At 41.0% G+C, this 13,103-nt stretch overlaps 1 protein-coding gene across 1 annotated transcript; it reads right to left on the reverse strand.

Annotated features, from left to right (window-relative positions):
• Window positions 1-2,145: 2,145 nt before the first annotated feature.
• Window positions 2,146-10,021, reverse strand: tmem218 (transmembrane protein 218). The gene is made up of 3 exons (XM_061086593.1): window positions 9,912-10,021; window positions 9,031-9,133; window positions 2,146-2,280 (listed from the first exon to the last, which is right to left on the reverse strand). Exons 1-3 carry the CDS (start codon window positions 10,019-10,021, stop codon window positions 2,146-2,148), a joined length of 348 nt encoding a protein of 115 aa, XP_060942576.1.
• Window positions 10,022-13,103: the final 3,082 nt, after the last annotated feature.

The raw sequence follows: 13,103 nt of genomic DNA on the forward strand, positions 1-13,103 counted from the left end.
TTTGAGGATGCTGAAAGTCTATATGATGCTATCATTTAAAATACAATACAACATATGTTTTTATTTGAATGGCTTACATAATTTCTTCTCAACAACAGACTATTTAGGAATCAGAGATGCATATCAAACCCACCATTAACACCCAAATCTGTGATCCTTTCAGTTCTCTCTTCGTCACCTTCGATATTTTTGCATTGGAAACACAAAAGACACGGAACATTCTAGAAATGAAATCAAATATCAGTAAAAAATATATTAAAATCTGGATGTTAAGCCTAATACTAATATGGTCTCTAAACGTTAGAATTGAAAATGAAAGTAAAATCCAAGTTGTTATTTGATCAGTTAGCTTGTTTGACTTGCTTTGAAAGCCTCTCACCAGTCGGGAGGCTGCAGCACCCTCAGCACCTGTATTTCTAGAATCCAGCCGGACAGAGCCTGGCACATCCTTTTCTCCTGTTTATGCTAAGGTATGGTAGCTTCATGGTTTACTGACATGAAAGTGTTCAATTCTCATCTTACTCTCAGAAGGGTCATTGTATTTCCCAAACTGTCAGACTATTCCTTTATGTGCCCACGTGGGTAAAACAACATCCGTTTACCAAAACCTCACTAAATAAAACTGTAATAGCTCTTGATGAAACAACAAAATGGAACAGACATTACTATAAGAATCTCCTGAGTGCACAGATCTTAATAGATGTAGGTTTACCTAAGAAGTGGTTTTCTCTGGCAGTGTTTTCAGATACTTAATGGCATTATCAGACACCATGATCAACCTGCTTCATGAGAAAATGAAAACCGCATAGTGTGAAAAGACTGAATAACACAAACTATTCAGCAGGAATCGACTGCTTTAATATCCAGAGGCAGCAAAATGATGAATGGGACAAACTCTCCTCACCAAGGGAATGGTAATGAACCAAACTAATCAAAATGGTAGCACAATATACTTTTGCATTACAGTCATTATTAGAAATCAGCTAATAATTGATCAGAATAAAAAGACCAATCAAAATACTAATATTCACATAACGTGCTGGTCGTTTAAACGAAATGCAAAGCTTGAGCCCTGACATGTCATCTCAAATAAATCCAATAAAAAGTTTTCTCCCTCTCACCCAGAATGTAATTTATCCAAATAAACAATTTGTTATACAACTTGTTTTATAGCAGCTGGAGGCAGACGCTTCCAAGAGTTCAATTAGTGGTTTATTTCTGTTTAGTGGAGCCTTGTACTTGTCCATTAGACAGTTAATGACTTCATGATATCAAATGAATGTGTATGGCAAACCAATTCCACATGTGTGCCACATAAAAGTCATTGGCACAAGGCTAGAGGTTAGAAGACACAAGATCAAAGTGAGGAGCGATTAAAGTGCCTGTGAAGTGTCTGTTGACACCCAGCACAAATCAGTCTGTTTTAGCACTTCAGCACAATATGGAGAACCATAAAAATAAAATGGGAAGCACAACCTCCCATTCATAACATTTGTAACGTTTGGTACATTGATTTATTAATGCATTAATATTGATATTAATAAATACTGTATTTTGGCTGTTCTAATGTGTCTGAATGTAGTATGTCATGTTTTTCTACAAGAGATGATGCTAAACAATAACAAGTCATTCACAATAGACAAAGTTTACAAAATGTCTTTATTAACACGGTCAGTCTGTCCAGTTGAAGAAAACACATATGCAATCTGCAGGCTTCAGACAGGTGTATATGGAACATCACATTCAGAGTTTAAATGTTTTGTCACTTAGTGCAATGAGTCATTTTGTGTTTAATCTGTCACATGTACTGTCACTAACACAGGATTAAAGGAACCACTTAACATCTTTGTAAAATGATGGGGTATTTCAGTGTTATCTAAAAATACCTTTAGTGCTAAAATGATGTATAAAATGATCCAAAATATCAAACACGGTTACTGTTGGTTGTGCATAAACAGCCAACAACTAGCCAACACTGGGCCCTGTAGAAGACACTGGCTCTCCTGGTGTTTCTGTTTGGGATGCATTCTATGGTCCGTCTCCACATGAAGGGGTGGGGGGTGGGGGCTCTCACCAGGCCCTGTTTGTCTTAAGTTGTATACAATCAGTGATGTGATCCTGCTGCCAACTCTGACCCTGACGGCTCTAATGTGTTCTTAAGGCCTTGGCATAGACCGGCTCCAGGAAATGAAAGGGGAGCAGCATGAAGAACATCACCAGAAAGACTACGCTCACCACTGCCAGCAGCACGTAGCGGCCGATGAACAAAGTGTCCAATATCTGTAGAGTGAAGAAAGACATGATCACTTCAGTATTTTAGTTCATCATAACATGAGAGCATATCTAGAAAACAGTATCTATTGCACTGGAAACACGTCTGCTAATAAATTCATCGTTTCCTCTATGAGCCACAAGATGTCATAAGAGAGCTTTCATAAAGCCATTGTGTAGGAACAGAGAGATTTTGTGGGATTATGTGAAGCAATGAACGAGCACTCAATACAAAGACAGACAGACAGACAGACAGACAGACAGACAGACAGACAGACAGACAGACAGACAGACAGACAGACAGACAGACAGACAGACAGACAGACAGACAGACAGACAGACAGACAGACAGACAGACAGACAGACAGACAGACAGACAGACAGACAGACAGACAGACAGACAGACAGACAGACAGACAGACAGACAGACAGACAGACAGACAGACAGACAGACAGACAGACAGACAGACAGACAGACAGACAGACAGACAGACAGACAGACAGACAGACAGACAGACAGACAGACAGACAGACAGACAGACAGACAGACAGACAGACAGACAGACAGACAGACAGACAGACAGACAGACAGACAGACAGACAGACAGACAGACAGACAGACAGACAGACAGACAGACAGACAGACAGACAGACAGACAGACAGACAGACAGACAGACAGACAGACAGACAGACAGACAGACAGACAGACAGACAGACAGACAGACAGACAGACAGACAGACAGACAGACAGACAGACAGACAGACAGACAGACAGACAGACAGACAGACAGACAGACAGACAGACAGACAGACAGACAGACAGACAGACAGACAGACAGACAGACAGACAGACAGACAGACAGACAGACAGACAGACAGACAGACAGACAGACAGACAGACAGACAGACAGACAGACAGACAGACAGACAGACAGACAGACAGACAGACAGACAGACAGACAGACAGACAGACAGACAGACAGACAGACAGACAGACAGACAGACAGACAGACAGACAGACAGACAGACAGACAGACAGACAGACAGACAGACAGACAGACAGACAGACAGACAGACAGACAGACAGACAGACAGACAGACAGACAGACAGACAGACAGACAGACAGACAGACAGACAGACAGACAGACAGACAGACAGACAGACAGACAGACAGACAGACAGACAGACAGACAGACAGACAGACAGACAGACAGACAGACAGACAGACAGACAGACAGACAGACAGACAGACAGACAGACAGACAGACAGACAGACAGACAGACAGACAGACAGACAGACAGACAGACAGACAGACAGACAGACAGACAGACAGACAGACAGACAGACAGACAGACAGACAGACAGACAGACAGACAGACAGACAGACAGACAGACAGACAGACAGACAGACAGACAGACAGACAGACAGACAGACAGACAGACAGACAGACAGACAGACAGACAGACAGACAGACAGACAGACAGACAGACAGACAGACAGACAGACAGACAGACAGACAGACAGACAGACAGACAGACAGACAGACAGACAGACAGACAGATACACACACAAAGAAAACTAAACAATTTCTTGTTGCCTTGTAAAAGCTTATCTACTTTAATTGTGTTTCGCTTCCTGCTGCTTCAGTTGGATGTTTGAGCTTCACTTTGCAGAATGATGTCATGTAAGACTTTAAGCATAAAACGCTGAGTTCACGTTAACAACAAAACTAATCACATGCATCTGCTGAAAGGGAATGCTTCTCCACGCTCACATTAACACAGATTTAGATTTAACACAACTGCGTCAACTGTGGTTGTGTGATTTGCAAATTTCAGCGAAGTAGAGGTCCACTCGTGTCTATGTGTCAATTATGTGTTTTTATATAACGGAGAGTAGATGTCGTTTCAAGATTTATTTTAAAAACATATTAGTTTTCTCATGTCTTAAGCCACTGGTGAAGAAAATCTGATTTAAAACAATTGAATTGATACCTAATCTTCCGCAATCTACATTTGACCAAGGCATAACATGTGTTCCTCACCACCAGGTTAGCTAAATATAAAAGAGTACACACTAGCAGCATCAAGGGATCATCATAGGCTCTGTTCAATAGCAAGCAGCCACATTGAATGTATGTATATGAACAGCCTATCTGCAGCACCAATGGTTGGGACATACATCACCACTGATGGACAACTTTGCTTAAGGTTCTGCTTTAGCTGGTGTCTTTCTGAGAGAAGAGCTTGTGCACATGTACTCACAGCTAGATTTAATTTGAGATCACCTGGAAATAATAAATCCCCAAATGCTGTGCTGCTTTCATCAGACCTGCCGTTTAGAACATTTCAATGGCTGTGAAAACTACAGAACCTAACCCTAACCTTCAATGATCATTTTGTTATATTCTGGGTTCTACCAGGCAGAAAAATTTGCATATCCACAGTGACCTCATCAGTAAGTACCCTCACTCAATATGTGTATCTAGCATTAGAGTTTAATATTTACCACTAGTTTACCATTTGAGCAAACCTAATGTTTACACTCTGTCAGAGAAGGTCAGGATCTTGAGTCAATAATGACCATTTTTAACAGATTGTCCATCAACCAAATCCATATTAAATACTGTTTTTAGTCTGATGCTAATGTTATTAACATTGAATTTGTAATTCGATTCCCAAAAGTCTATTAGTGAATTTGGAGGATGAACACCACCACTTAAAGTTAAGAGGTAATGGTTAAGAGCCTCTTGTTATCTAAAACAGAAAAATGAACCCAGCTAACTTCTAGAGAGCGAAAAAGGAGCACTGGTATTTCCTACTTTGTGTCAAACAATAATCTGAGTTGAATTATTAATCATTAATAAGTTATTGGAAGCAGTGTGATGAGAGAAGGGGGGAGTCGATGCACCCTTAAAGGGATAGTTCACCCAAAAATGAAAATTCACTAATTATCTACTCACCACTATGCCGATGGAGGGGTGGATGAAGTGTTTGAGTTCAGTGGTAAACAGCGTTGCAGCAGAATCCAATACAATGGAAGTAAATGATGACTGATTCTTCACATGTGATAAATCTACAAAATGCCTCCATACTGCTCCTGTGGTGTCATCAAGGTGCCTGTAAGCCCCGACATTCAAATTCCACTCGAAACGTTGTCATTTACACCATATTTTTAGCCTAAATGTCCACTGTGATCCACACATGAACACAGATCCAGAGAAGGATATCAGAGGATTCAGGTTTTTTTGTTGTTTTTACTTCAAATGTTTTGGATTTGGCTGCAACACTGTTTACCCCTGAAACCCTGAAAGTGTTTTGTGGGCACTTCACCCACCCCTCCATCGGCATAGTGGTGAGTAGATAATGAGTGAATTAAACATTTTGGGTGAACTATCCTTTTAAGTCAGTACTGCCATTCAATCATGAAGCCAAGTGGTGCTTATTGATTCGGGTTGGAATATTTTCAGTGAATAACTTAATGTACAACAATGTATTTAAAGATATGGCAAGTTTGTTATTCCACTGTTCTCTCATTAGTGCTGAAAGAAAATTTGGATTTCCGGCTTCTCTTTATTTTCGGATGCTGCAGTTGTTTATCTAGAAGCCTGATCAGTGTGGGCACTGCACTGCAGCTCACCTGAGTATTACATAAATTAACAGATCTAAAGGAAACAAGGCACGGGACTTTGAAAGAAAACAGCTCCTCTACGTTGGCACTGTCATCCCTTAGGTTAGCAGAGATGTGGGGTTTATGGTGTTTCCACTGATATGTTTAAGCAACACTTCACTGATAGCTCTTGACCTGTGTTAATATTTAGATCATGCGCCACCCATGAATTTGCGAATACAAACTGCGAAAACGCCCTTAAGCCAGATACAACCAGAAGAGCAGCAGCCCAACTGCCGACTAAAGAGAGATTTCACAGGGACTGTTGTGGAATGAGGGTAGGTGTGTGTGTGTGTGTGTGTGTGTGTGTGTGTGTGTGTGTGTGTGTGTGTGTGTGTGTGTGTGTGTGTGTGTGTGTGTGTGTGTGTGTGTGTGTGTGTGTGTGTGTGTGTGTGTGTGTGTGTGTGTGTGTGTGTGTGTGTGTGTGTGTGTGTGTGTGTGTGTGTGTGTGTGTGTGTGTGTGTGTAAAGCCACTGGTGTGAGGTGGGGATGATGTATGCCGTCTCTTATGGATGCATTTAACAGATCTCACTTTTTAATTTGCCAATTACGCAGTATGCAGGAACCCAAAGTGAGGGCCATGTTTTATTAATGTGCCATTGAGCACATGGGTGGGAGCAGGCAGGCAGGCGGGGGGCGGAGGAATGGAAGAGGGGGTGGGGGGTGGGGGGTCTGGTACAAACCACCCCCACTCCGAGTCTGGGACTGGTTTAATTGGCTCTATGATATTTTACTTTTGTTTAACAGCAAGAGGTTAGACATTGCCTCAGTTTGGACACACACACACACACACATACACCACTTGCAAGCAGGTTTTCTGTTTGCTCACTAATAAAATGAGTCCACACCAAAACATGCTATGAATACAAAATGTCATTGACTGTATTCAGTGAAGCAGCTTTTCTGACTTCACATACACCTTTTTTTAAAAGAATAGTTCACCCAAAAATGGTAATTCACTCATTATCTACTCACTCCTATGCCGATGGAGGGGTAAAACACGGTGGAAATTACCTTGTTTCAAGTCGAATATGAATGTCGGGACTTGCAGATACTTGGATGACACCATACAAGCCTAAAAATCCACCAGAAGTGGCTGAACTGGCGGACTTTAGAATTTTCTGACGGCCCATGAATGCACCTCGTAAGAAGATATGAGCAGACATTTAGGCTTTAAACTTGGTGTAAATGACCTTGTTTCAAGTCGAATATGAATGCTGGTGTTTGTGGACACTTGCATGACACCACAGGAGCAGTATTGAGGCATGTTATTGTTTTTTTCTGTTGTTTTTTCACATCTGAAGATAAGTCCCTAATATCTATCAGTTGTATTGGATTCGGCCGCTACCTGGCTGCTACACTGTTTACCCCTGAAACTCCAGCAGTGTTTTGTGGACTCAAACCCTTCACTCACCCCTCCATCGGCATAGGGGTGAGTAGATAATGAGGGAATTATCACTTTTGGGTGAACTATTCCTTTAAATACTGTTTATGACCACACAGATGAAGATTTATAGGGTATTTTCAGTTTTTCTAGCCCTGCATGAAAACATCTATTGTAACTGATTTATTTCAGTGTAACATATCAAAGACGAGTCACATGGGAGGCCTCACATCATCTGGTTTACAGATTCAAGAAGCTCCGGGCCTCTGGCTGCCTCTGGCCGGTCATTCATCCCACAGTCAACTGACTTGCTCAGCTTCCTCTGACTGTATTTTACCACGTGGACGATTCATAATGTCAGCATTGTTGTTAAGCTGTGTGTTTTAATAGTTTTTGTCATTCAACTAAATGCCCAGATCAGCCAAAGACTGTTGTTCACATTTGTGCACAGTCAAAGTTAAATTCTATTCAGCAATTACCTGTTTAAATAATCTTTGTTAAATGCATGTATAAATCTTTAACCAAAGGGTTCTTATAATTATTACAATCTACCAACATATGGGCCACTCCCTAAATTGAAAAAGCTATAGTCCTGTTGACATTTAATTAAGGTTTTTTTTCTTGCATCATGAGGTGTTGCTACTTTAAGGAATTTTATATGTAACCTCTTTCAAACTCTAGAATCAATCTCTGGAGTAGGAAAAGGTTCATTTTACTTGTAAGCCCTGTACAGAAATCCAAGAAGTCAGATTTGACCGCCTCTCTCTGTTGCTGGTCTGGTATCTGCCTTTGCACAAAGGCTATAAAACATGAGCTGGCCAGGACGAGGCTCTGCTCTGCTATTTCTATGGGGTGGCAGCTTGCTTGGCAGATCTGGCTGGCTTATTGGCACGACCCAGAGGCAACATGGGGGAGTGTTTGTTCTGTGTTGCTGTTGGACTAAGATAAAGCAGTGCAGGCCTTTACGACAAGCACATACACAAGTGCACACAAAATGATACGTGCGATGTATAGGTATACAGTATGGCTAATGCTGGTTTATATCAGAGTTAAGGTTGTATTAAGGAAAGGCTGCTTATGTGCACTTTACTGGAAGTTAGAACAGCACTTAAATAACTCTGCTCCTACAAACACACACAGATACACACACACCAGAGTTACTCTTTTTGAACTATACATCAGTGATAAAGATAAATGTTTGTTTTACTGTAATCATTGATAAGCATGAAATATGAAACAAATTTTATTATTATTCTTCAATTTGTCACATATAGTATATGTGGTTAAATATAGTTTTGGAACACAGAAAATGAGCAACAGATATCCATTCAGCTACATTTAGCTGTTATTCATGTGCTCTTAAACCTTGTTTTTCTCTCAGTGGCCTCTGTACCCAAAACATTTGGTGGTAATCAAAGTAAAATGTCCTCAAAACAAGAATAACAACATCCCAGTGCTGCTTTTAATTCCAACTGAAGCACATTATGAACTCACCATGCACCAGCCACACTAACAGATACAAAAAAACACAAGCCTTGTGTTTTTTTAATGCTGTGAATGGTGTGATATAATCATGATGGAATATTTCGTTATCGCAGCCCTGACAATGTCAACTCATAGCAGATCAACATTAATAAACCCACAAATGAGTTGGCAGTATTTTAATTTGTGAGTGTGTGTGAGATTAGTGAGCAGAGTTCACCTGGACTTCTTTGAAAGGGGGAGTTGTCTCTGGGCTGCGAGGGAAAAACACCAGGGCCAGAGTGATGGTGAGAGCCAGGAGAAAAACAGGGATCACTCCTAACCTGGCCAGACAAAACACACACACACAAAATTAACTTACTGACCAAGCACCAAGTTTCTGCCCATTTAAACTTTACTGTAACTGCATCTAACAGAGGTGCACAGTGTTCGCTGTCACTTTGCAATCCACACAAACAACATTGACTTTTGTAGTATGAAGCTTTTATGTGAAATTTTTATTTTGTATTTTTTTTTTGTATTAATACACAGGGACTTGGTATATGGTTTCTGCAATCAGTTCCTATATTTAATAAAAGTAATAATAACATTAATATATATTTATATAATAATAACAACAATAATAATAATAATAATTTAAGAATCAGTAAAATACAATATTTTGATGGTCTCTCTTGGGTAGACTCTTAAACGTTTAAGTGCCGAGAAATTATATGACAGTTGCAATCTTTCTGTGAAAGATTTTCTCTCATTAATTCAAACAATGGTTTACCCAATGTTTAACAAATTTGCCTCCAGTCTTAATCCAGTTTCTTGACATGCATGCAGATGTTCTTCCCTATAGTACTGTATGTGAGCCAGTTAATGGTTTTTATTGTAATAAAATGCAACTACTTGTGGGCTCTTCTTCTCTAACTTCTGCACATGTACTCAAATGCAGTGTGTGTGTGTGTGTGTGTGTGTGTGTGTGTGTGTGTGTGTGTGTGTGTGTGTGTGTGTGTGTGTGTGTGTGTGTGTGTGTGTGTGTGTGTGTGTGTGTGTGTGTGTGTGTGTGTGTGTGTGTGTGTGTGTGTGTGTCTGTGTGTGTGTCCTCTCACTCACTTGGCTGATCCGGATGCTCTCAGCAGCATCATCCCAAACAAAAGAGCCGCAATCCAAATCAACGTGACGACGAAAACTCCCGTCCCGACCTCCAGCACGGTACTCGACATTTTGTTTTTTCAGCAGGTTGAGTCCAGGCTGGTTTATCTGCTCATCCGTTTGTAAAAGATCACATCACGACTGATGTCCGAGCCAAAGTAGAGCCGCACTGTAGTACAGCTGCAGCCTCGGAGGCTAACGGTGAGAGTAACTTAGTTGTTCCATCCAGGAAAATGCTCGGTTCAATTTTCTTATTGTTTAAGGTTCGCAGTTTTCTAAGCTGTCCATTTTATCAAAGAGACCTCAGTTGGTAAATCAAGCTTCTTCCAGCGCGTCTTCTGCTTCCTGGTAACAGCAAACAGGAGCCTGATTGGAGGAAGGAACTCGGGAATAGCCAATCAAACGCGTCGTTGCTGAAAACCGTAGGGCGCGGGGGAGAAGGCAGCCAATACTTGGCTCGGATCTTTTCTTTTTACCATCATCGGGTTTCCCCCTTGTAGTTTTAAAACCACCGCAGTATGTTTCTGACAAAGTGTCCCGAGGAGCGGGTGTTATTCCCCGTCCCCCTCTGCAATACCCGCGGTCTTCCGGTCGGTTCTGTCCAGGGCCGTGCTCAGCTCCAGGGCGGACCGAGGGCTGAACTCTGAGTGGACTGTCCTGCTGCAACAAGGCAGCGAGACACACACAGGCTTCCCTTAAACAGTAGTCAACAAGACTCACACTATACTGGGCCACTGCTTGAAATACAATTTTAAATATGCCTTTAAAACTTAATTCTTAACCTGCCTAGTATCCCACACTACGGTGGCAGAGAGAGCTCAATGCAGTGCCAATTAAGAAAACATGCGCAAATTTAAAAAAACTTCATCAATTTGACGACACATGCGCTTGCAAAAAGTCACAACAAATGCAAATAGAGAAACGCACTGCAAATTGCGAAAATGACAACAGGAATGTTTCCAGGGGACCCGCAAAAGTGATGAACCTGGCTGTAGTTCAGTGCTTTGTGAATTTCCATCACCACTGACGAGTAGCAGACTTCCATAACGTCACAAAGCATTGAACTACAGCAAGGCTCCTCACTTCTTTGGGTCTACGGGAACAGTTCGATACTGGCGGTGCGTTTCTGTATTTCCATGTGTTGTAACATTTTGCAGCGCGTTGCTGTATTTGCATGTGTTGTGAGTCTTTTTGCAGGGCATGTGTCGTCAAATTGATGAAGTTGTTCTCTTGATTTGCACGTGTTTTTTCTATTTGCATGTGTTTTCTTAATTTGCACTTCATTGAGCTCTCGTCCCCGTTCACATCTCAGTGGGAATTGTAACTAATTTTGACTCTCTACATTTATTCTGTTACTTGGTTAGGTTCTGTAATACCCTCTAGAGTGGGTGGAACAAAATAAGGTCATAAAGTTCATCAGCACGGTTTACCCTCTTACATGGCTTCATATGAATATTCATTTTAGGCCCAAATTATTCTATGGATGTCCCAATATAGACATTTCCTTTTATAAAAGAACATAATGTAAACATAGTGTAAACAGTAAACGGCTGCTTACACATTGATTCATTATTAGATATCAGTCTAATATAATGCACCGACTCATGCTCACACGAGATTTTTCCATATATTTCAATTTATTTTACTTAAATATATCTGGCTGAGGGTGGATCTTACTATCCAAAGATTAAAAAAAATGTTGGGCTGTGCATAAGAAACGTTTTCCACCTTAAACTCACTCTGACCAAATCTCCCTTCATCCATGCTCCGTATGCGTATATGTGAACAAGTGGGTTTTGTTGTAGACTCCTGCAAACTTCCGCTCTATTGAAAGGCTATATAGTCACTTCATATTTCAGTTTTTCAATTCTGGAAATATCAGGTTGATGTGGGGCATTTCCAGCTTCATCAGAATCTCAGTGACATCTACTCACTGCATCATCACAGTCGTCTTTTTGAGTCATGTGATTACTAATGCACACCGACAGGGGGCTGGCCAGATCCGCCTGTGTGCGCCGCGGTTCTACTGGAAGTGGGGGGGTCTCAGTGAGTTTACTGGAAGAAGACATGCTGCCTTTAAGTGATCCTCGTAAGATTCATGAATCCAGCGGTTATGGTTGATTTGGATATAGTGTAAATTGCTGCTTTGCTTAATTAAAAAGCCAGATGGTCCTATTTAGAGGGGTGAATGCTGAGAGTGAAAGAGAAACACAGGACACATTCACAGCCAACTGTGCAGAGTGGTGCTGTCACTGTCTCAAAACATGTCAACCAGATGAAAGGGAGTGCCAGAGCTTGTGAGTATATGAAGCGATAAAAGGATTTTGAGTAGCAACCTGTCCAGACCTGACCTCACTGAATAACTGTTAGAAGTGCAGAAATTAGATTAAATAACCAATCAAATTTTACTTGTATAGCCCATTTACACTGAAATACACTTTGCTTCATAAGGCTCTGTGACATCCTCTGCTCTTGTTTAAAATAAACCCATTATAACAGGTGAATTATTTTCCATACAGGCTTCCATACTCATGTGTCCTGCAGCATTGTTTTGCTCAGGTAATTGCGCTGAATACAGTGATGTAAAATATAGTCAAGAATGAAGGAGAGGTTATTTGCCTGCGTTGTTGGAAAATTACGAAATCAACAAGGTATTCATTGTTGTTCTGGCAACAAGCAAGACTGAACCTGAAAGTGTCTTGAAGGTTGTGCACATCTTATATATATATTTATTTATCATATTCTGCTCTTTTTTCATCAGAGCTGTTGTTGCTTCATTGTCACAAAAATTGATGAAAATAGATTCATCAAACAACACAATGAGGTGTTTTCTTTGACGTTGTTGTTGGAATCTTTTGTTCATCTGTCTTCGAGCCAAAGAAAACCTTACTTGTGCATTTGTGGTCGACATTGACACTTTTGCTTCTCAATCCTTACAAATCTTTGTCCCTCAAAGAAACACTCAGACACATTTGTTCCTTGTTATGTTCTATCACCTCCAAGTCGTTGCATTGAACCGACACGATTCGCCATCGACCGTGAACACGACACATGTGAATTCTCCTCTTTGCCCGTGGTTGATCATGTGCTCCCCTCTCTTTACGCAGGCCCACGCGTGATTGCCGTATTTCCCACGGACACTGGAAGGCATCA

This window comes from Limanda limanda, chromosome 14, assembly GCF_963576545.1.
Source record: "Limanda limanda chromosome 14, fLimLim1.1, whole genome shotgun sequence".
In the NCBI taxonomy this organism is placed as follows: domain Eukaryota; kingdom Metazoa; phylum Chordata; class Actinopteri; order Pleuronectiformes; family Pleuronectidae; genus Limanda; species Limanda limanda.

Coding starts and splice junctions, on each gene's coding strand:
- tmem218 (XM_061086593.1), bottom strand. CDS start 10,021: ATGTCGAGTACCGTGCTGGAGGTCGGGACGGGAGTTTTCGTCGTCACG. Junction 9,134..9,911: donor AGAGCATCCGGATCAGCCAA/GTGAGTGAGAGG, acceptor TTGTCTGGCCAG/GTTAGGAGTGATCCCTGTTT. Junction 2,281..9,030: donor CCCCTTTCAAAGAAGTCCAG/GTGAACTCTGCT, acceptor TTCACTCTACAG/ATATTGGACACTTTGTTCAT.